Source organism: Oncorhynchus mykiss, chromosome 22 (genome assembly GCF_057628025.1).
Source record: "Oncorhynchus mykiss isolate SJ-2025 chromosome 22, ASM5762802v1, whole genome shotgun sequence".
Classification (NCBI taxonomy): Eukaryota; Metazoa; Chordata; class Actinopteri; order Salmoniformes; family Salmonidae; genus Oncorhynchus; species Oncorhynchus mykiss.
Window position 1 is genome coordinate 3,186,279 of NC_143043.1, and position 20,876 is coordinate 3,207,154.

At 41.5% G+C, this 20,876-nt stretch overlaps 1 protein-coding gene across 2 annotated transcripts in view; it reads left to right on the forward strand.

The window, feature by feature from the left end:
* Window positions 1-7,527: 7,527 nt before the first annotated feature.
* Window positions 7,528-20,876, forward strand: part of tbc1d4 (TBC1 domain family, member 4) — a 139,595-nt gene continuing 126,246 nt past the window's right edge. For both annotated transcript variants that reach the window (XM_021578614.3, XM_021578615.3), the window contains exon 1: window positions 7,528-11,257. In XM_021578614.3, the coding sequence (XP_021434289.3) occupies window positions 10,835-11,257 (423 nt within the window). In that variant the 5' untranslated portion in view covers window positions 7,528-10,834. The remainder of the gene's footprint in view (window positions 11,258-20,876) is intronic.

The following is a 20,876-nucleotide window of genomic DNA, read 5'->3' on the forward strand; positions in this document are numbered from 1 at the left end:
CCCGGGCATCACAGCCCTCTGTCCTGTCTGTGCTGGAATAGAGAGTGAGATAGTGTCATCTCTGACCCCGGGCATCACAGCCCTCTGTCCTGTCCGTGCTGGAATAGAGAGTGGGATAGTGTCATCTCTGACCCCGGGCATCACAGCCCTCTGTCCTGTCCGTGCTGGAATAGAGAGTGAGATAGTGTCATCTCTGACCCTGGGCATCACAGCCCTCTGTCCTGTCCGTGCTGGAATAGAGAGTGAGATAGTGTCATCTCTGACCCCGGGCATCACAGCCCTCTGTCCTGTCCGTGCTGGAATAGAGAGTGGGATAGTGTCATCTCTGACCCCAGTCATCACAGCCCTCTGTCCTGTCCGTGCTGGAATAGAGAGTGAGATAGTGTCATCTCTGACCCCGGGCATCACAGCCCTCTGTCCTGTCCGTGCTGGAATAGAGAGTGAGATAGTGTCATCTCTGACCCCGGGCATCACAGCCCTCTGTCCTGTCCGTGCTGGAATAGAGAGTGAGATAGTGTCATCTCTGACCCCGGGCATCACAGCCCTCTGTCCTGTCCATGCTGGAATAGAGAGTGAGATAGTGTCATCTCTGACCCCGGGCATCACAGCCCTCTGTCCTGTCCGTGCTGGAATAGAGTGGGATAGTGTCATCTCTGACCCCGGGCATCACAGCCCTCTGTCCTGTCCGTGCTGGAATAGAGAGTGAGATAGTGTGAAATCTGACCCCGGGCATCACAGCCCTCTGTCCTGTCCATGCTGGAATAGAGAGATAGTAGAGCTGTGATTGACACATTGCACATTGTTACCCATTCTGGAGCCTTGTCAGACACAGAGTATCCACTTCTGAAGCAGTGTGTGCAAAATGTGACTTTTTTTTGTCAGCACTTATTAATGTGAAGCAACATTTTCAACAATGAACATTGTGAAACAACAGAGAAACAGACTGACCAATGCACACTTGGATTGCCTCACAAGGATGGCAACAATAGACTATACATTTAAAATTAATTCAGTCAAGGAGCAGAAGGGACATTTTCTGAGGTAACACTTTAATATGGGTCTTATACATGTGATGTAGACTATTTGATGTCTGTATGTATATATTTGTGATGTGCTGTACATCAAATCAATTGCATGTGCTCTATTGCTCTGAATTTCCCTCAACTGATAATATTGGAAGAAAAGCACAAGAAATGAAATATCTGTGCAGATAACCGATCGCTGCAGCTGTGCATAGTCCATCGGTAAATAGCCCACCCATTTTCACCTACCTCATCCCCATACTGTTTATATTTACTTACTTTTCTGCTCTTTTGCACACCAGTATCTCTACCTGCACATGACCATCTGATCATTTATCACTCCAGTGTTAATCTGCATAATTGTAATTATTCGCCTACCTCCTCATGCCTTTTGCACACAATGTATATAGACTCCCCTTTTTTCTACTGTGTTATTGACTTGTTAATTGTTTACTCCATGTGTAACTCTGTGTTGTCTGTTCACACTGCTATGCCTTATCTTGGCCAGGTTGCAGTTGCAAATGAGAACTTGTTCTCGACTAGCCTACCTGGTTAAATAAAGGTGAAATAAAATAAAAAATAAAAAAATTGTGTCAACCCAAAGTGGCCCCCTTACAAAAAAAGTGAGTAACACTGGTATATATGAATGCATCTGCCACTCTATTGAAGCCACTGGATGTTTATGTTCTTGTTTTTTTGCTTGCTTATCCACTGTGTACAAAACATTAGGAATGTCTGCTCTTTCCATGAGACTGACCTGGAGAAAACTACGTATGATCCCTTATTGATGTCACTTGTTAAATCCACTTCAATCAGTGTAGTTGAAGGGATGGAGACAGGTTAAAGGAGGATTTTTAAGCCTTTCCACAATTGAGACATGGATGGTTTGTGTGCCATTCAGAGGGTAAATGGGGAAGACCAAAGATGTGCCTTTGAATGGGGTATGGTAGTAGGTGCCAGGCGCACTGGTTTGAGTGTGTCAAGAAATGCAACGCTGCTGGGTTTTTCACACTCAACCATTTCCCGTGTGTACTAAGAGTGGTCCACCACCCAAAGGACATCCAGCCAACTTCACAAAACTGTGAGAAGCACTGGAGTCAACATGGGCCAGCATCCCTGTGGAACGCTTTGGACACCATATGTAGAGTCCATGCCCTGACGCATTGAGGGTGTTCTGAATATACTAAATATTAGGAAAGTGTTCTTCATGTTTTAGACATTTTAATGTTATCATTTAACACCTGATTCACTAAAGGTACATCTCAACAGCTGGTCCAGGTACAGTATGTCAGTATGTCATGACATTGCATAAGTGGGGCTCCACAAGCAAGGGGAGGCAGAGGACATCACGGATTCCCTTCAGATAGGGCTGTTGGGGTCATTCAATTTTGTGAACCGGTTGAGCAACACAACCACTGACCACACAACTACTGACCACAACCACACAATGACTGACCACAACTGCTGAACGACACACCTACTATTGACCACTACGGAACACAACTACTGACCACAACCACACAACTATTGACCAAAACAACACAACTACTGTCAGATCAGCACTGTATTGTGGACAGACTTCTGCCCATCTTAGCCACTGTTGTATCAACATGTTTTGACCATGACAGTTTACAATACAGGGCTACTCCAAGCTGTTTAGCCACCTCAACTTGCTCAATTTCCACATTTATTACAAGATTTAGTTGAGGTTTAGGGTTTAGTGAATTATTTGTCCCAAAAACAATGCTTTTAGTTTTTTAAATATTTAGGACCAATGTATTCCTTGCCACCTGTTCTGAAACTAACTGCAGCTCTTTGTTAAGCCACAAATCAAATCAAATGTTATTGGTCACATACACATGGTTAGCAGATGTTAATGTGAGTGTAGCGAAATGCTTGTGCTTCTAGTTCCGACAATGCTGTAATATCTAACAAGTAATCTAACAATTTCACAACAACTACCTAATACACACAAGAATAAGTACATATAAATATATGGATGAGCGATGGTCGAACGGCATAGGCAAGATGCAGTAGATCGTATAAAATACAGTATATACATATGAGAGGAGTAATGTAGGGATGAGTAGTGTATTTAAAGTGGCATTGTTTAAAGTGACTAATTTTTTATTGTTAAAGTGGCTAGAGATTTGAGTCAGCATGTTGGCAGCAGCCACTCAATGTTAGTGATGGCTGTTTAACAGTCTGATGGCCTTGAGATAGAAGCTGTTTTTCAATCTCTCGGGCCCAGCTTTGAAGCACCTGTACTGACCTCGCCTTCTGGATGATAGCGGGGTCAACAGGCAGTGGCTCGGGTGGTTGTTGTCCTTGATGATTTCTTTTGGCCTTCCTGTGACATCGGGTGGTGAAGGTGTCCTGGAGGGCAGGTAGTTTTCCCTCAGTGATGCAGTTGCCATACCAGGTTGTGATACCTGGTAAAAGTTGTTTTTTGTTGTTGTGACAAATTAAATTTCTTCAGCCTCCTGAGGTTGAAGAGGTGTTGTTGCGCCTTCTTCACCACGCTGTCTGTGTGGGTGGACCATTTCAGTTTGTCTGTGATGTGTATACCGAGGAACTGAAAACTTTCCACCTTCTCCACTACTGTCCCGTCGATGTGGACAGGGGGTGGCTCCCTCTGCCGTTTCCTGAAGTCCACGATCATCTCCTTTGTTTTGTTGACGTTGAGTGTGAGGTTATTTTCCTGACACCACACTCCAAGAGCCCTCACTTCCTCCCTTTAGGCCGTCTCGTTGTTGTTGGTAATCAAGCCTACCACTGTAGTGTCGTCTGCAAACTTGATGATTTAGTTGGAGGAGTGCATGGCCACGCAGTCATGGGTGAACAGGGAGTACAGGAGAGGGCTGAGAACGCACCCTTGTGGGGCCCCAGTGTTGAGGATCAGCGGGGTGGAGATGTTTCCTACCCTCACCACCTGGGGACGGCCCGCCAGGAAGTCCAGGACCCAGTTGCACAAGGCGGGGTCGAGACCCAGGGTCTCGAGCTTAATGACGAGTTTGGAGGGCACTATGGTGTTAAATGCTGAGCTGTAGTCGATGAAAAGCATTCTTACATACAGTAGGTATTCCTCTTGTCCAGATGGGTTAGGGCAGTGTGATTGCGTTGTCTGTGGACCTTTTTGGTGGTAAGCAAATTGGAGTGGGTCTAGGGTGTCAGGTAGGGTGGAGGTGATATGATCCTTGACTAGTCTCTCAAAGCACTTCATGATGACGGAAGTGAGTGCTACGGGTCGATAGTCGTTTAGCTCAGTTACCTTAGCTTTCTTGGGAACAGGAACAATGGTGGCCATCTTGAAGCATGTGGGGACAGCAGACTGAGATAGGGATTGATTGAATATGTCCGTAAACACACCAGCCAGCTGGTCTGTGCATGCTCTGAGGACGCGGCTAGGGATTCCGTCTGGGCTGGCAGCCTTGCGAGGGTTAACACGTTTAAATGTTTTACTCACGTTGGCTGCGGTGAAGGAGCGCCCGCAGGTTTTGGTAGCAGGCCGTGTCGGTGGCACTGTATTGTCCTCAAAGCGAGCAAAGAAGTTGTTTAGTTTGTCTGGTAGCAAGACATCGGAGTCCGCGACTGGGCTGGTTTTCTTTTTGTAGTCCGTGATTGACTGTAGTCCCTGCCATATAACTTGTGTCTGAGCCGTTGAATTTTGACTCTACTTTGTCTCTATTCTGATGCTTAGCTTGTTTGATTGCCTTGTGGAGGGAATCGCTACACTATTTGTATTCGGTCATGTTTCCGGTCGCCTTACCTTGATTAAAAGCAGTGGTTCGCGCTTTCAGTTTTGCGAGAACGCTGCCATCAATCCACGATTTCTGGTTGGGGAAGGTTTTAATAGTCGCTGTGGGTACAACATCACCGATGCACTTGCTAATAAACTCGCTCACCGAATCAGCGTATACATCAATGTTGTTGTTCGACACTATCTGGAACATATCCCAGTCCACGTGATCGAAGCAATCTTGTAGCGTGGAATCAGATTGGTCGGACCAACGTTGAACAGACCTGGGGCACGTTGTTTCCTGTTTTAGTTTCTGTCTATAGACTGGGAGCAAGAAATGGAGTCATGGTAAGATTTGCCTAAAGGAGGGCGAGCGAGGGTTTTGTATGTGTCGTGGAAGTTAGAGTAACAATGATCCAGAATTTTGCCAGCTCAGGTCATCGTATCTGTAGCTGAACACTTATCGGGAATGAAGGATGTAACGGGTAAGGAGCTGCATGGTGTACTGACTGGAGAAGCAGTTCAGTCCTCTCAGGTCGTCGTATCTGTAGCTGAACACTTATGACGTAATCTACTAACGTTTGCATACGCCGATTCATGGACCATCTGTATCCAGGTTGCATCCTGTTCATACGGACCAACATCGCATGTACATTAGCACTGTGTTCACAGGGAGCAGCGACGACATCATCACGTCATCCAAGAATATGGCAGACATTGGATGAATATACCATTTTAATATCTTTGGCTGTGAGTGATGAAAACAAAATCTGCCTCAGCAACAATTATTTGAATTATTCAGTGGATGTTTTGTGAACAAAGGCGATGACTAAAGTGTCTTATTAGGAATTTTCAAATAGGTCTTCTCTATGTGGCTGTGTTTGGGAATTGTCATTCTGGGCCGGGCATCAGTTAAACTGCAGTACCAAAGCAAAACTGTAAGAGCAGTCCAAACCATGCTCTAGAACCCTGGCCGCTTCGTCTCACGGAGCTCTGAGAAGCCAGCAAGAATAAGGCCGTGACCTCAGTGATTTCCCTTCAAAATAAAAGTTGGCAAAGGAATATTTAAATTTTGCAAAAATATTTTAAAAAAAATCTAAATTCTTTTAACATTTTACTAGGAAATGTTAGTAGACAGAATTTTGTTTGACAATATCAAAAAATGAAAAAGCGAATAGGCTTAGTAGCTCAAATAATTGTATAGCATTGGCCATATAGTTAACAGCATTAAAAGTAATTTCACATTTACATGTTTAGTCATTTGGCAGACTCTTACTCAGAGCGACATACAGGAGCAAAAAAGTGCCTTGCTCAAGAGCACATCAACCGATTTAATATATATATATATATATATATATATATATATATATATATATATATAAATAAAAAAAATATTCACACAGTCAGCTTGAAAACTACCTTTTGGTTACTGGCCCAACCCGCTTAATTGTTAGGCTACCTGCCACCCTAGAGATCATTACTTGATAGTAATAGATAGTAATGACTAATAGATAGTTATTATGGCAACAACATTATGTATAATGCTACTGTTATTAATAATATTAGGCCTATAATAATATATATAGTGCCTTCAGAAAGGACTGTATTCTCAACCCGTATATTTTTACACATTTAGTTGTGTTACAAAGTGGTATTAAAATTGATTTTTTTTTGTCAATGATCTATACAAACTACTCCAATGTCAAATTGGAAGAATTATTCAATCATTTGTAAAATAAAAATAAAATAAAATAAAATATAAAAACAAATATATACTAATATATCTTGATTAGATAAGTATTCAACCCCCTGAGTCAATACATTAGAATCACCTTTGGCTGAGATTATAGCAGTGAGTCTTTCTGGGTAAGTCTCTAAAAGCTTTGCACACCTGGATTGTACAATATTAGCATGTTATTGTTTGTAAAAAATGTCAAGCTATGGTCAAGTTGGTTGTCGATCATTGCTAGACAGCCATTTTCAAGTCTTGGTTGTCAAGCGCAATTTTAAACCCCTTTTGGATCCACCCTTTTTTTCAATTTTCACCTAAAATGACACCCAAATCTAACTGCCTGTAGCTCAGGCATTGAAGCAAGGATATGCATATTCTTGATACCATTTGAAAGGAAACATTTGGAAGTTTGTGGAAATGTTAACTTAATGTAGAAGAATATTACACATTAGATCTGGTAAAAGATAATACAAAGAAAAAAAAAAAATTGTTCCATCTTTGAAATGCAAGAGAAAGGCCATAATGTATTATTCCAGCCCAGGCGCAAGTTAGATTTTTGCCACTAGATGGCAGCAGTGTGTGCAAAGTTTTAGACATCCAGTGAACCATTGCATTTCTGTTCAGAATTTTGTATCAAGACTGCCCAAATGTGCCGAATTGGTTTATTAAGAACTTTTCATGTTCAAAACTGTGCACGCTCCTCAAACAATAGCATGGCATTCTTTCACTGTAATAGCTACTGTAAATGGAATAGTGCAGTTTTAAGCTTTCTGCCCATATCAGATATGTCTATGTCCTGGGAATTTTTCTTGTTACTTACAACCTCATTCTAATCACATTAGCCTATGTTAGCTCAACCATCATGTGGGGTGGTGGGGCACAGATCCTGTAGAGGTTAAAACAACTGTCAGGGTAGAGCACATCACTTCTAAAATGAGATCATACGATCCTGAAGAAGGTCAAAACTGTAACTAAGCCAGTCAGGAGCATTCAATGTCATCTTGACAGAAACTCCAGTCAAATCAATTTAAATTAAATCACATTTTATTGGTCACATACACATGGTTAGTAGATGTTATTGTGAATGTAGCAAAATGCTTAAGCTTCTAAAACTGACAGTGCAGCAGTATCTAACAATTTCACAACAAAGCCTAATATCTAACAAATTTCACAAAACCTAATACACACAATCTAGTAAAAGAATGGGATAAGAATATATAAGTATAAAATATATGGATGAGCAGTGACAGAGCGGCTAAGATGCAATAGATAATAAATAATAAATAGTGAAGTATACAGTATACATTATATACATTTGAGATGAGTAATGCGAGATATGTAAACATTCTTAAAGTGTCATTATTAAAGTGACTAGTGTTTCATTTATTAAAGTGGCCAATGATATCAAGTCTATGTAGGCAGCCGCCTCTCTGTGCTAGTGATGGCTGTTGAACAATCTGATGGCCTTGAGATAGAAGCTGTTTTTGAATCTCTCTGTCCCAGCTTTGATGCACCTGTATTGACCTCGCCTTCTGGATGGAAGCGGGGTGAACAGGCACTGGCTCAGGTGGTTATTGTCCTTGATGATATTTTTTGCCCTCCTGTGACATCGGGAGCTGTAGGTGTCCTGGAGGGCAGGTAGTTTTCCACCGGTGATGCTTTGTGCAGACCACACCACCCTCCAGAGAGCCTTGCGGATGCTCTCAATTGTGTACCTGTAAAAGTTGAGGGTTTTCAGGGACAAGCCACAATTTTTCAACCTCCTGAGGTTGAAGAGGCGCTGTTGCGCCTTCTTCACCACACTGTCTGTGTGCGTGGACCATTTCAGTTTGTCATGATATGAACTTAACTTTCCACCTTCTCCACTGCTGTCCCATCGATGTGGATAGGGGGGTGCTCCCTGAAGTCCACGATCATCTCTTTTGTTTTGCTGACATTGAGTGAGAGGTTAATTTCCTGATACCACACTCCGAGGGCCCTCACCTCCCTGTAGACTGTCTCGTCATTTTTGTTAATCAAGCCTGCCACTGTCGTGTAGTCTGCTAACTTTGATGATTGAGTTGGAGGCGTGCATGGCCACGCAGTCGTGGGTGAACAGGGTTGTACAGGAGAGGGCTGAGAACTCACCCTTGTGGGGCCCCAGTGTTGAGGATCAGCGGAGTGGAGAAGTTGTTTCCTACATTCACCACCTGGGGGGCGGCCCGTCAGGAAGTCCAGGACCCAGTTGCACGGGGCAGGGTTGCGACCCAGGGTCTCAAGCTTAATGATGAGTTTGGAGGGTGTTATGGTGTTGAATGCTGAGCTGTAGTCAATGAACAGCTTTCTTACATTCTGTAGGTATTCCTCTTGTCCAGATGGGATAGGGCAGTGTGATGGCGATTGCATCGTCTGTGGACCTATTGGGGCGGTAAGCAAATTGAAGTGGGTCTAGGGTGACCGGTAGGGTGGAGGTGATATGATCCTTGACTAGCCTCTCAAAGCACTTCATGATGATGGAATTGAGTGCTACGGGGATAAATAGTCATTTAGTTCAGTTACCTTAGCTTTCTTGGGAACAGGAACAATGGTGGCTGTCTTGAAGCATGTGAGGACAGCAGACTGGGATAGGGATTGATTGAATATGTCCATAAACACACTAGCCAGCTGGTCTGCGCATGCTCAGAGGACACGGCTAGGGATGCCATCTGCCAATAGGTGCCATTCTTTGCAAGGCACTGGAAAACCACCCTGGTCTTTGTGGTTGAATCTGTGTTTGAAATTCACTGCTCTTCTGAGGGACCTTACAGGTGTGGGGTACAGAGATGAGGTAGTCATTCAAACGTCATGTTAAACAATATTATTGCACACAGAGTGAGTCCATGCAACTTATGTGACTTGTTAAGAACATGTTTTACTCCTGAACTTATTTAGGCTTGCCATTACAAATGGGGTTAAATACTTGACTTAAGACATTTCAGTTTTTCATTTTTTATTAATTTGTAAGGACATAATTCTACCTTGACATTATGGGGTATTGTGTTAAGGCCAGTGAACAAAAAATCTAAATGTAATCCATTTTAAAATTCAGGCACTGTGTATAATAAAAATGTCATAATATTAATATTATACTCATAATAATAAACTTTAGATAACACATTTAAATCCCATTGTTATTTAGCCCATTCTTATTGCACAATATACATTTTTCATAGTGGACATGCATATTACACCATACATATTGCCTGAATGTTTTGTCACAGTAAAAGGGGGGTATCCTTTCTACTCAGGAGCACTTCTACTTTCCAAATCTACAGTTTAGCCCAGAGGAGCCTCATTGTTCATCTTGCGGCCCTGAAAGAGGGGCCAATCTACAACAACAACAAAATAATTTGAACCACAGGAGGTTGGTAGCGCCTTAATTGGGGAGGACGGGCTCGTGGGAATGACTCGAGTGGAATGGTATGGTATCAAACCCTTCACCAAACACATGGTTTCTGTTCCAGGCATTATTATGAGCCGTCTGCCCCTCAGCAGACTTCACATTTAGGCTTGGGAACATTAACAAAAAAAAAATCACATATCTCATAGAAATACTTTAAATGATTATTTGTGTTATAACAAGTATACAACATATATTTATTTTTCGCTGTATTTATTAATTTACAAAGTATACATGACGGGAATCTTATTCTGAAGGATTCCAAAAAATCCGTGACCCGGAAGTACTTAGTTATTCTTGCCTGCATTACAGCAGCCGTATCTCAAACTCATGGCACCGAAGAGAACGATAAATAAACAGCCGAATATAGTTTTTTCCCAGTGATAAATTACACACTTGTCTTTGCAAAGGGAACTATCTGCTCTCGTTGGAACTGCGGTTTTGGAGAATTACCCAGCATTTTAAAGGGTGTTTTCTTCTGGCCTTTCACAGAACGCAACGTTATAGCACACTTCACAAACTTCAACACTGCTCGGTCGTCCCCGTACAAATGTGACCTGGCAACACCGGTAAACCACGAACGGAGCTGTCACTTCTAGGTTACGAGAGTAACCACCTTGTGAGGATCTGATCTGGGTAGCGAGTGCTGCAGTTTCGAGCAACACGAGGAACGCGTGCTTATGTTACTTTTCTGCGCTAACTTTCTTACCTCTCAACAGGACTTCATCGTGAACGATGGATTATTAACTGTTTACATATAGTCAAGCGTGTATTTAGCCAATCAGCTGAATTGGGCACAAAACAAAATTGAACGATTATCGATGTTATTCATCGATTAAGGGCTGCATCAATTGCTAGAATTGAAATCAGCAATTAGGCGTTTGAATAGTTTAGTCTCTCCATTGTTTTATAATTAAACGGAGATGGAGGGTCGGGATGACAAAGGGAATAAAGAGAGTAATCTCTCGAAGCCAGATATTCAAAAGTTTGCTCTCTGGTACATCGGCTGGTCCTCCTTGGACAAGCGTACTACCCTGCCCATGCTGCCGTGGTTGGTGGCGGAGATCCGGAAGAAAAGTGAGAAGAACGAATCGGGACGCGAGACTTGTTCCGTCCAGGCCAGAGAAGTTCAACTGGTGCTCACCCCGCCGTTTATTCGATGTGTGCCCGCCAACAATGTCGCCAACTCGTCCGTCTTCATCTTCGAGCATAAAGCGCAGTTCATCTCACGTTTTATCCACAACAGTAATGACCTCACTTATTTCGCCTACCTTATCCGGAGCCAGCCCGACAACCCGGAGTCTGAGATGGCATGCCATGTCTTCAGGGCATACGACCCCAACCAGGTAGGCTGTTATACATAGCGGCGGGAAGTAGGGGTGCTGCACAACCCCCTGATAAATCACCCCTGAACGTATTACCGGGGCTATGTTCTTCTATCATTTAGGCACATATGTCACTGTCAGAACTACAGTACATCCAAACATGTTGCCATCATGCTGACTTTACAGGTACACTCAAGTTTTGATTAACGCCAATTATGCCTCAATGACAACCTATTCTTTAATTTGCAAGAATGTGGAGGTATGGTCCCATATTCAGCAACCTTTATAAATGGGTCAAGTACAACTGCCACATTGTTGCACCAGCTACTGGTAAGCTTAAGCCATAAAACAATGGTCAACCTTTGGAGAACTCAGAACTTTACCACATGGTCCTCTGTGTGGTAGGCCTAGTGATCTCCACCCGGCACAGCCAGAAGAGGACTGGCCACCCCTCATAGCCTGGTTCCTCTCTAGGTTTCTTCCTAGGTTTTGGCCTTTCTAGGGAGTTTTTCCTAGCCACCGTGCTTCTACACCTGCATTGCTTGCTGTTTGGGGTTTTAGGCTGGGTTTCTGTACAGCACTTTGAGATATCAGCTGATGTACGAAGGGCTATATAGTGTAGTTGCATTATTTTCTTTGTGTGCTGCAACCCGCTAGCTTCGGAAAACAGTGCAGCATTTAATGTTAGCTTGTGGGATCAGGCGGCTTTGCGAGGCTAGCAATCCATATTTTTTAGTAACTTCATTCTATGTGACCTCTGTTAAATTGTGCATACAATGATGGGGTTGCTGACATCTCCCTTGGCGGAGTTCGCATAAACTGTTATCTTTTTTACGAACTACGGATTGCAGCACCCAAAGAAAACAACTTGCAGCACTAGGCAAGGCAACATGAGCAGCATTCCCCAGTTTAACTTGCTAGGGTTGACGTTATGCAGGTTAAACAGGCTGGGTAGAAACGTGCCAGATGGACCATGAGGAACGCACCTTCCCCCACAACGACTAGGCTGTGTTTCTCTGGCTAGCTACCTCTCTGCACTTATCATCGGATTGCCATTACCACACACACAACTTTTATTTTTCTTTGTAGGAATGATTGATCACTGTGTGTTTCTGAAGTGCTTTGTTTTGACACGTACTCTACACCTGGAACAGCTAGGCCTATGCATGGCATGTTGCTCACTGCATAGGAGAAGACATGCCCAGGCCACAGTTACCTTAGGAAAAAAAGTTATTTTAGGACACTGAATTTAAGTGCTGTTTTGCAGGACAAAGAAGGATTAGGAGACACACACAAGCTCCAATAGATATTCTGAGAATATGCTTGTTATAGAAATTGCTTGTAGACAGATTTTGTCAAGCTTGAGGACTTGGGTTAACGTTCTTCTGTATCTATCAGACTTAGACAAGTTAAAGGGATGTCATGGTACGTTTCAGAAGAAAGAGTTCCCTGACAAAAGGATGATTCATTATGAACAATAGCACAGAGTGGATATGCATGAATGTGTGCGGGCCTATGGTGCATTTTCTCTGGTTGTTGCGTTCTCTCTAATATGGTGCATCTGTTCTCTAATTGTGTAATGTGTTAGCTTGATCACGTTAGATGGCTTTAGAGCGGTTTTGATTTGGTAGCCTAATTGAATGTTAGCTAGATTAGTGTCTTTTTAGTCTAAATGCTCATTCTCATCTGACAGCACAGATTGAATTCAGTTAGTGCATATGTGCATTCAGTGTCTTAGATCAGTCAGAAAAAGTTCATAAAATGACAAAGTAATAACTTAGTTACTTATAGACAACACTGAATGCCACAGCATCACAAATAGCACAACAATACAATATGCATGGCTTATAGTTGCTATAACCCTTAACTTGGCTAGGAGTCCAGTCGAGTTCTCGCAGCTGGCAGATTGGCACTGACACACCCCTCTCTCATGCCAACCTGTTCTGAGAAATGTTGTATTGGTCACTGGGTGAATAAATAAAGAATGCTTGCATTCAGCGCATGGTGGCCCCATGTGCTATAATTAACCTTCTGCACCACCACCTGTAGGTAAAATGTTGAAGCAATGACTATTTCAGCCAAAACAGTGGCCTCATTTGAATATATTTGAAAATGCATCCTTCCGTCGTACTTTGAGGTAGCTTAAATCACTGATCAGACATGACATGATAGGCTTCCACTGTGTTGCTGTCACCATCCTCACAACTATCAAATCATGTTGTATCAGGGATTTGTTCAAGGGTGGGAAGAAACAAGGATGCATTTTATGGTATTCAAACAGGTTCAAAGTTAGCGTTGGGCAGTATCCAGATTTGTATACCGTTTTTGTTTCATACCAGGGTATACAGTATTACTGGAAGTGCACACAATGGGTGCCATTTCTTTTTTTTTGTATCCACAACTATTTAGGCAACATTAATCTTGATCCAGGAGGGACTTGTTTATCTTTGCTGTGACCAATAATCTTGATCTTGCTATTTAGCTAGCAGGTGAGCAAACCAAATGCATAGCTGTAGCCCTGGGCTGGATATAATTTATTTGGCACAAAACAAACTTGTTCCTTTTTTCACTACACTACCGTTCAAAGTTTGGGGTCACTTAGAAAAGTCCTTTTTTTGTTTATGAAAGAAAAGCAAAAAATGTTGTCCATTTTAAAGAAAAATAACATCATTGATTAGAAATACAATGTAGACATTGCTAATGTTGTAAATGACTATTGTTGCTGGAAACAGTCCATAGATAGATTTAAAAAAAAATATCAGCTACCATCACTCCTGTGTTCCAATGGCATGTTGTGTTAGCTAATCCAAGTTTATCATTTTAAAAGGCTAATTGATCATTAGAAAACCCTTTTGCAATTATGTTAGCACAGCTGAACTTTTGTCCTAATTTAAAGAAGCAATACAACTGGCCTTCTTTATACTAGTTGGAGCATCAGCATTTGTGGGTTTGATTCCAGGCTCAAAATGGTCAGAAACAAAAAAATGTCTAATGAAACTCGTCAGTCTATTCTTGTTCTGAGAAATTAAGGCTATTCCATGCGAGAAATTGCCAAGAAACGGAAGATCTCGTACAACGCTGTGTACTACTCCCTTCACAGTACGGCACAAATGGGCTCTAACCAGAATAGAAAGAGGAGTGGGAGGCCCCAGTGCACAACTGAGCAAAAGGACAAGTAAATTAGTGTCTAGTTTGAGAAACGGATGCCTCACAAGTCCTCAACTGGCAGCTTCATTAAATAAACTCAGGTGTGCCAAGCGTGTAGCGTCATACCCAAGAAGACTCGAGGCTGTAATCACTGCCAAAAGTGCTTCAACAAAGTACTGAGTGAAGGGTCTGAAATGTGATATTTTTTAAAATAAAAAGTATATATTTGCAAGAAATGTTGCTTTGTCATGGGGTATTATACGTAGATAAAAATATTTATTCAATTTTAGAATAAGGCGGTAACAAAATATGGAAAAAGTCAAGTGGTCTGAATACTGTGATAGCGGTAGATATGTATAGGTTTAAATGGACTAGGCAACAGGGTATACAATAAACAGAGTAGCAGCAGCTTGCATGTCAGTAGGTGTGTTGAGTCAGTATACATGTATGTACATATGTGTGGGTGTTGGAGAAACAGAATGTGTGAGTTTGTGGGGCCCTGTCAGTGTGCATAGAGAGTGCAAACATTGACATACAAGGTAAACTAGGTCCATGTAGCTATTTTGTTAGATATTTATCAGTTTTATTGCTTTGGGATAGAATTTTGGTGTCAGACTTGATGCACCGGTACCTCTTTCAGCAAGTATATGACTTGGGTGGTTGGGGTCTTTGATTTTCCGGGCCTTATTTTCTCTCCACCTGATATAGAGGTCCTGGATGGCAGGGAGCTGGGCCCCAGTGATGTACTGGGCTGTCTGCACAACCCTCTGTAGTGCAATTAGTTTGAGGGCGGTGATATTTCAACACCAAGCAGTGATGCAGCCAGTCAATATGCTCTAAATGGTACAGCTGTCGAACCTTCACAAACTTTTTCAACCTCCTGAGTGGGAAGAGGCAAAAAAAAAAAGAGACTTTCTTCATGACTGTGCGTGAGTTTGGACCATTTTAAGTCTATAGTGATTTGGACACCAAGGAACTTGATGCTGTCTATCTGCTCCACCGTCACCCCTTTGATGTGGCTGGGTACAGCAGGGGACAATTCAAAGATTTTAAGTTCCCCCAACTTCACTTGAAGGGTGCTGTGATATAATTTTCCTTAAACATTGTGTTAAACTATCTGCAACACAAACTTACAATTACAAAGGACAAACTACTGTTGGCAATTTACTCCTTTTCGACTGGGACAACCCCTTGATGGCATTGCAATATAAATATATCAAACATTTTATAAAGTATTGAAAGATCCACTACTAGCATGTTTGAATTATTCACAAATTGTAAACTGTCTGACACACAAAAATAAGGGTTGACTACTCACCTACTGAAGCAGGAGCACAGTATAACGACCCAGTCTTTCTAAAAGATTGGAGGCCTCTCACCCTTCCATGTTAAAATGCAAAAATATTGTTAACATGTATTGCTCAGAATTGAATATTTAAGGGATTAGAAATGAATGGATTAGAAACAAAGGTATCAGTGTATGCTGATTATTCAAGTTCTCTCTCACAATATTCAACTCTGAACGGTCTTATTTAGGACCTGGATCATTTCTCCAGTGTATCTTGATTTAACACCCAAATACAAAAGTTGCAGCAAAAAATTACAGTACGTAAGATCAAACAAAAAACCTACTTAACGTTTGCATTCGTAAGGATTCTGCATCTAAAGGACACACTTTATTTGCTAGATGGTCTCCCAGTTTAAAGATGGTGCAGTGATGTGCTTGGTGTGCACATTCCTGAAAAGTTGAATGCTCTTGCAACTATCGATTTTGATAGAAAACTTTTAAATAGATAGGATGTCCATCTATGGGGGAATTACACTGATTCATTCTCTAGTGATACCACAGTTTACATATCTATTCGTGGCTCTACCGACTCCAGGATAATGGTTTTTTCTTTCAAGTTATAGGAACAAAAAATATGACATTTTATTTGGAATGGAAAACCCAATAATAAAAAAAATATATATAAAAAAAGTTAACCGGGTATATTTCATTAATAAATGAGTTTGGAGGGATAAAACTTAAATATCAAGGCATTAAACCTCTCTGTTAAAGCTTATATTATACCAAAACGATATCTAAATCCAAACTGGTTTCTAGTAGGCTAATAAGAGGGGCACATCCACTGTTTTAAAATGGGGGGCCTTTGTTCTTATACATTTAAAACTATGCATTTCCGGTGACAATGGAACCCTGTTTTAAAGTGTCCTTATTTTTAAATGAAGCTATACAGAGTTGGTTACAATTCCAATTTTATCCTCCAGTAGAGGCATAATCTATATTACAGCAAATAATATGGCTAAACGCCAATGTACTGATGGAGGATAAACCACGTTTTTTTTTTTTCAACGACGGGAGAATTATGTCACCAATTAATCCATGTGTTTGCACAATAGGAAATTATAACCAACTCATTGCAGCTCTGCCACAGAAATGGCAATTAGGAATGAGTTTGTTTTTCTGCCACCAATTAAAAATCATAAATGGCTTAAAATGACTAATACATTTTATGATTTATATCTGTTTCACTTACGGTCAAGAGGGTTTGCAACTATGCCACATAAAATTCAGGATAGTTGGAAACAGATTTCCGACGTCCCAATACCATGGTTTATGAACTGATATACAAAACAACAATTGATGCTACAAAAATAATGCTCAGTGTATAGGGTATTGACCGGTGCAGACTCTGTCATGTGGAAACAGAATCAATAGAGCATCTCTTGGTACTGTCCATAGGTGGCTTATTTTTGGAGTCTGGTCCAGGAATGGTTGTTATGCCATAATATCAGGTTGCAGTTGGACCTGCAAACCGTATTACTGGGGGATGTGAAGGACCACAGTCAATAAGAAATATCATTGTGCTCTTGGGAAAAATGTAAACATTTTTTGGGGGGGCAATTTCAGAAGAAATGTTGCAGATGGGGAGGTTCAAGTCCCCATTGAGACACCATGGGAGAATGGAGGGATGTTTTACTAGAGGAAATGGCAGAATTATATTTTTTGGGGAAAGATGTGTGGCTGTCTGAAGGGTGGAATTAATGAGTGTTGGAATAATTATATACACAAATGTACAGTATAAATGTTTGAGGTCCTCCAATCAGGAGTGGGAATATTCTATATTTTGCGTTTCTCTTTTTATGTCTTGTGGTTTGGTTTCATGCTGTGGGTGCGCTCGCTTCCATGCCTGCCAGGGTATCGGGCGGGCATTGGCCGCCCTTGGAAGATACCTTTGGGCCTGGGGTGGTGCTTTGCCGGCGTGTCAGGGCGGGTAGCGGTGCGCGCAGCCATTTATATTGTCTGTGTATTGTTATTTTACTTTAGTTTTTTTGAAATGAAGAAAAGAAACACAGGAAGAAAGCGTGCAGACTCACTATGTGCTTTTCAAAACAGCCCTGCCTCCATGAACCTTTGACACAGTAAGAAGTTGGCAAGGATGTTGCAGTTTTTTTACGGTGGTTTTTACAATAGTGGAACACTAGTGACCTGAAATTGAGGGACAGCTATTCCCTGCAAATGATTTATAATATGTAGTTTATGTTTAAGTAATCCACTAAATAACTAAAACTTTCCTTTGTATTCTGACATTTTAAAGTGGGAGATAAAAAAATGTTTAACTCAAAATGTCACCCGATGGACAAGCCATTTTTATTTTTTACAATATAACTGTCCTACATATGTTTTATTAACAATAAAACACAAATTAAAACAAACAGATTTTTTTGTGTCATTATCCAACATTTTAAAATGATTATCTTGGTGTTTAAGTAGGGGGACAGGAAAGCCACCATTTACATAGAATGACCCCTATACGGTATATTCCCCCAAGCGTAGTCAAAGTATGTATGTGTAGGCTCATTAAAGGAATACTCCAGTATTTTGGCAATGAGAGTCAGATGAACTCGTGGATACCGTTTTTTTATATCACTGCATGCAGTTTGAAGGAAGTTGTTAACTAGTGTTAGCTCAATTGCTAACTAGCGTTAGGGCAATTACCGGAAGGCTATGGTAACTGCTAGCATGCTAGTGGATACCATATACTTACAGGCATTGCGCCGACGCTAGTTAGCGTTGGCTCGCAAAACGACTTAATACTGGATGCAGAGGCAACCTAAAAATGGTATCAACGAGTTAATCTGACTCTGGGGAAGTAGATAAAGGGCGTCATTGCCAACATCCCGAAGTATCCCTTTAAAGCTAATTAAAGCATGCTGGAGCGGCATGTACTAAATAACAGGCTCTCTGTTTCTTTACTCAACATAGATCTATTATTGGCCCTGCAGCAACAGTGTGTTAATCAGGGATGTGCACACATCTCTTGTTCATTCTTGGACCACTGGGTGACCCTTAGCATGGAATCCACCTTCTGCTGTGTCCCTGGGTCTGTCCTGTTCTATTCTTTTTCTGAGCCAGTCAACTCAAGGTCCCGGTGACACCTGGGCTGCCTAGTTTAGTCCCCCAAGTCAAATGTGAGGAGGTTGGTGCTAAAACCACTGACTCAGAATGGCTGAGGTCATCATGTGACTAAATTGTGACTAACAATGTAGGCTATTGTGTGTAGATTGCTAGTCAAGTAAGACACATCTCTTTGCTGAGGATTTTTATTTAATCAATTTTATAATAAGGCTGTAATGTAACAAAGTGGAAAAAGTCCATGGGTCTGAATACCTTCTGAAAACACTATGTATGTATGCATACAGTACCAGTCAAGTTTGAACACACCTACTCATTCAATTTATTTATATATATTTTTTTTTACTATTTTCTACATTGTAGAATAATAGTGAAGACATCGAAACTATGAAATAACACATATGGAATCATGTACTAACCAAAAAAGTGTTAAACAAATCTAAATATATTTGAGATTCTTCAAAGTAGCCACTCTTTGCCCTGATGACAGCTTCTGCCTCTGCAGTCCAACTTATCCCAAACCATCTATTGGGTTGAAGTCTGGTGATTGTGGAGGCCAGGTCATCTGATGCAGCATTCCATCACTCTCCTTCTTGGTTAAATAGTCCTTACACAGCCTGGAGGTGTGTTGGGTCATTGCCTGTTGAAAACAAATGATAGTCTCATTAAGCGCAAACCAAATGGGATGGCGTATCCCTGCAGAATGCTGTGGTAGCCATGCTGGTTAAGTGTACCCTGAATTCTAAATAGATCACTACAGTGTCACCAGCAAAGCACCATCACACCACCTCCTCCATGCTTCACGGTGGGAACTACACATGCAGAGATCATCCGTTCACCTACTCTGTGTCTCACAAAGACACAGCGGTTGGAACCAAAAATGTCAAATTTGGAATTTGAGTATCCGGAGCATCACCATTTGTGAGTTCGATTACAGGCTCAAAATGGCCAGAAACAAAGCACTTTCTTCTGAAACGTCAGTCTATTCTTGTTCTGAGAAATGAAGGCTATTCCATGTGAGAAATTGCCAAGAAACTGAAGATCTTGTACAACGCTGTGTACTACTCCCTTCACAGAACAGCATAAATGGTCTCTAACCAGAGTAGGAGTGGGAGGCCCCGGTGCACAACTGAGCAAGAGGACAAGTACATTCGATAAACAGACACCTCACAAGTCCTCAACTGGCAGCTTCATGAAATAGTACCAGCAAAACATCAGTCTCAACTAGAGGTCGACCGATTATGATTTTTCAACGCCGATACCGATTATTGGAGGACCAAAACAAGCCGATACCGATTAATCGGCTGATTTTTATTTATTTGTAATATTGACAATTACAACAATACTGAATGAACACTTATTTTAACTTAATATAATACATCAATACAATCAATTTAGCCTCAAATAAATAATGAAACCATGTTCAATTTGATTTAAATAATGCAAAAACAAAGTGTTGGAGAAGAAAGTAAAAGTGCAATATGTGCCATGTAAGAAAGTTAACGTTTACGTTCCTTGCTCAGAATATGAGAACATATGAAAGCTGGTGGTTCCTTTTTAACATGAGACTTCAATATTCCCAGGTAAGAAGTTTTAGGTTGTAGGAATTATAGGACTATTTCTCTCTCTACCATTTGTGTTTCATATACCTTTGACTATTGTATGTTCTCATAGGCACTTTAGTATTGCCAGTGTAACAGTATAGCTTCCGTCCCTCTCCTTGCCGCTACCTAGGCTCGAACCATGAACACATCGACAACGGCCAACTTCGAAGCAGCGTTACCCATGCAGAGCAAGGGGAACAACTACTCCAAGTCTCAGAGCGAGTGATGTTTGAAACGCTGTTAGCGCGCACCCCGCTAACTAGCTAGCCATTTGACATCGGTTACACCAGCCTAATCTCAGTAGTTGATAGGCTTGAAGTCATAAACAGTGCAATGCTTGAAACATTGCAAAGAGCAGCTGGCAAAACACACAAAAGTGCTGTTTGAATGAATGCTTACGAGCCTGCTGGTGCCTACCATCGCTCAGTCAGACAGCTCTATCACATCATAGACTTGGTTATAACATAATAAC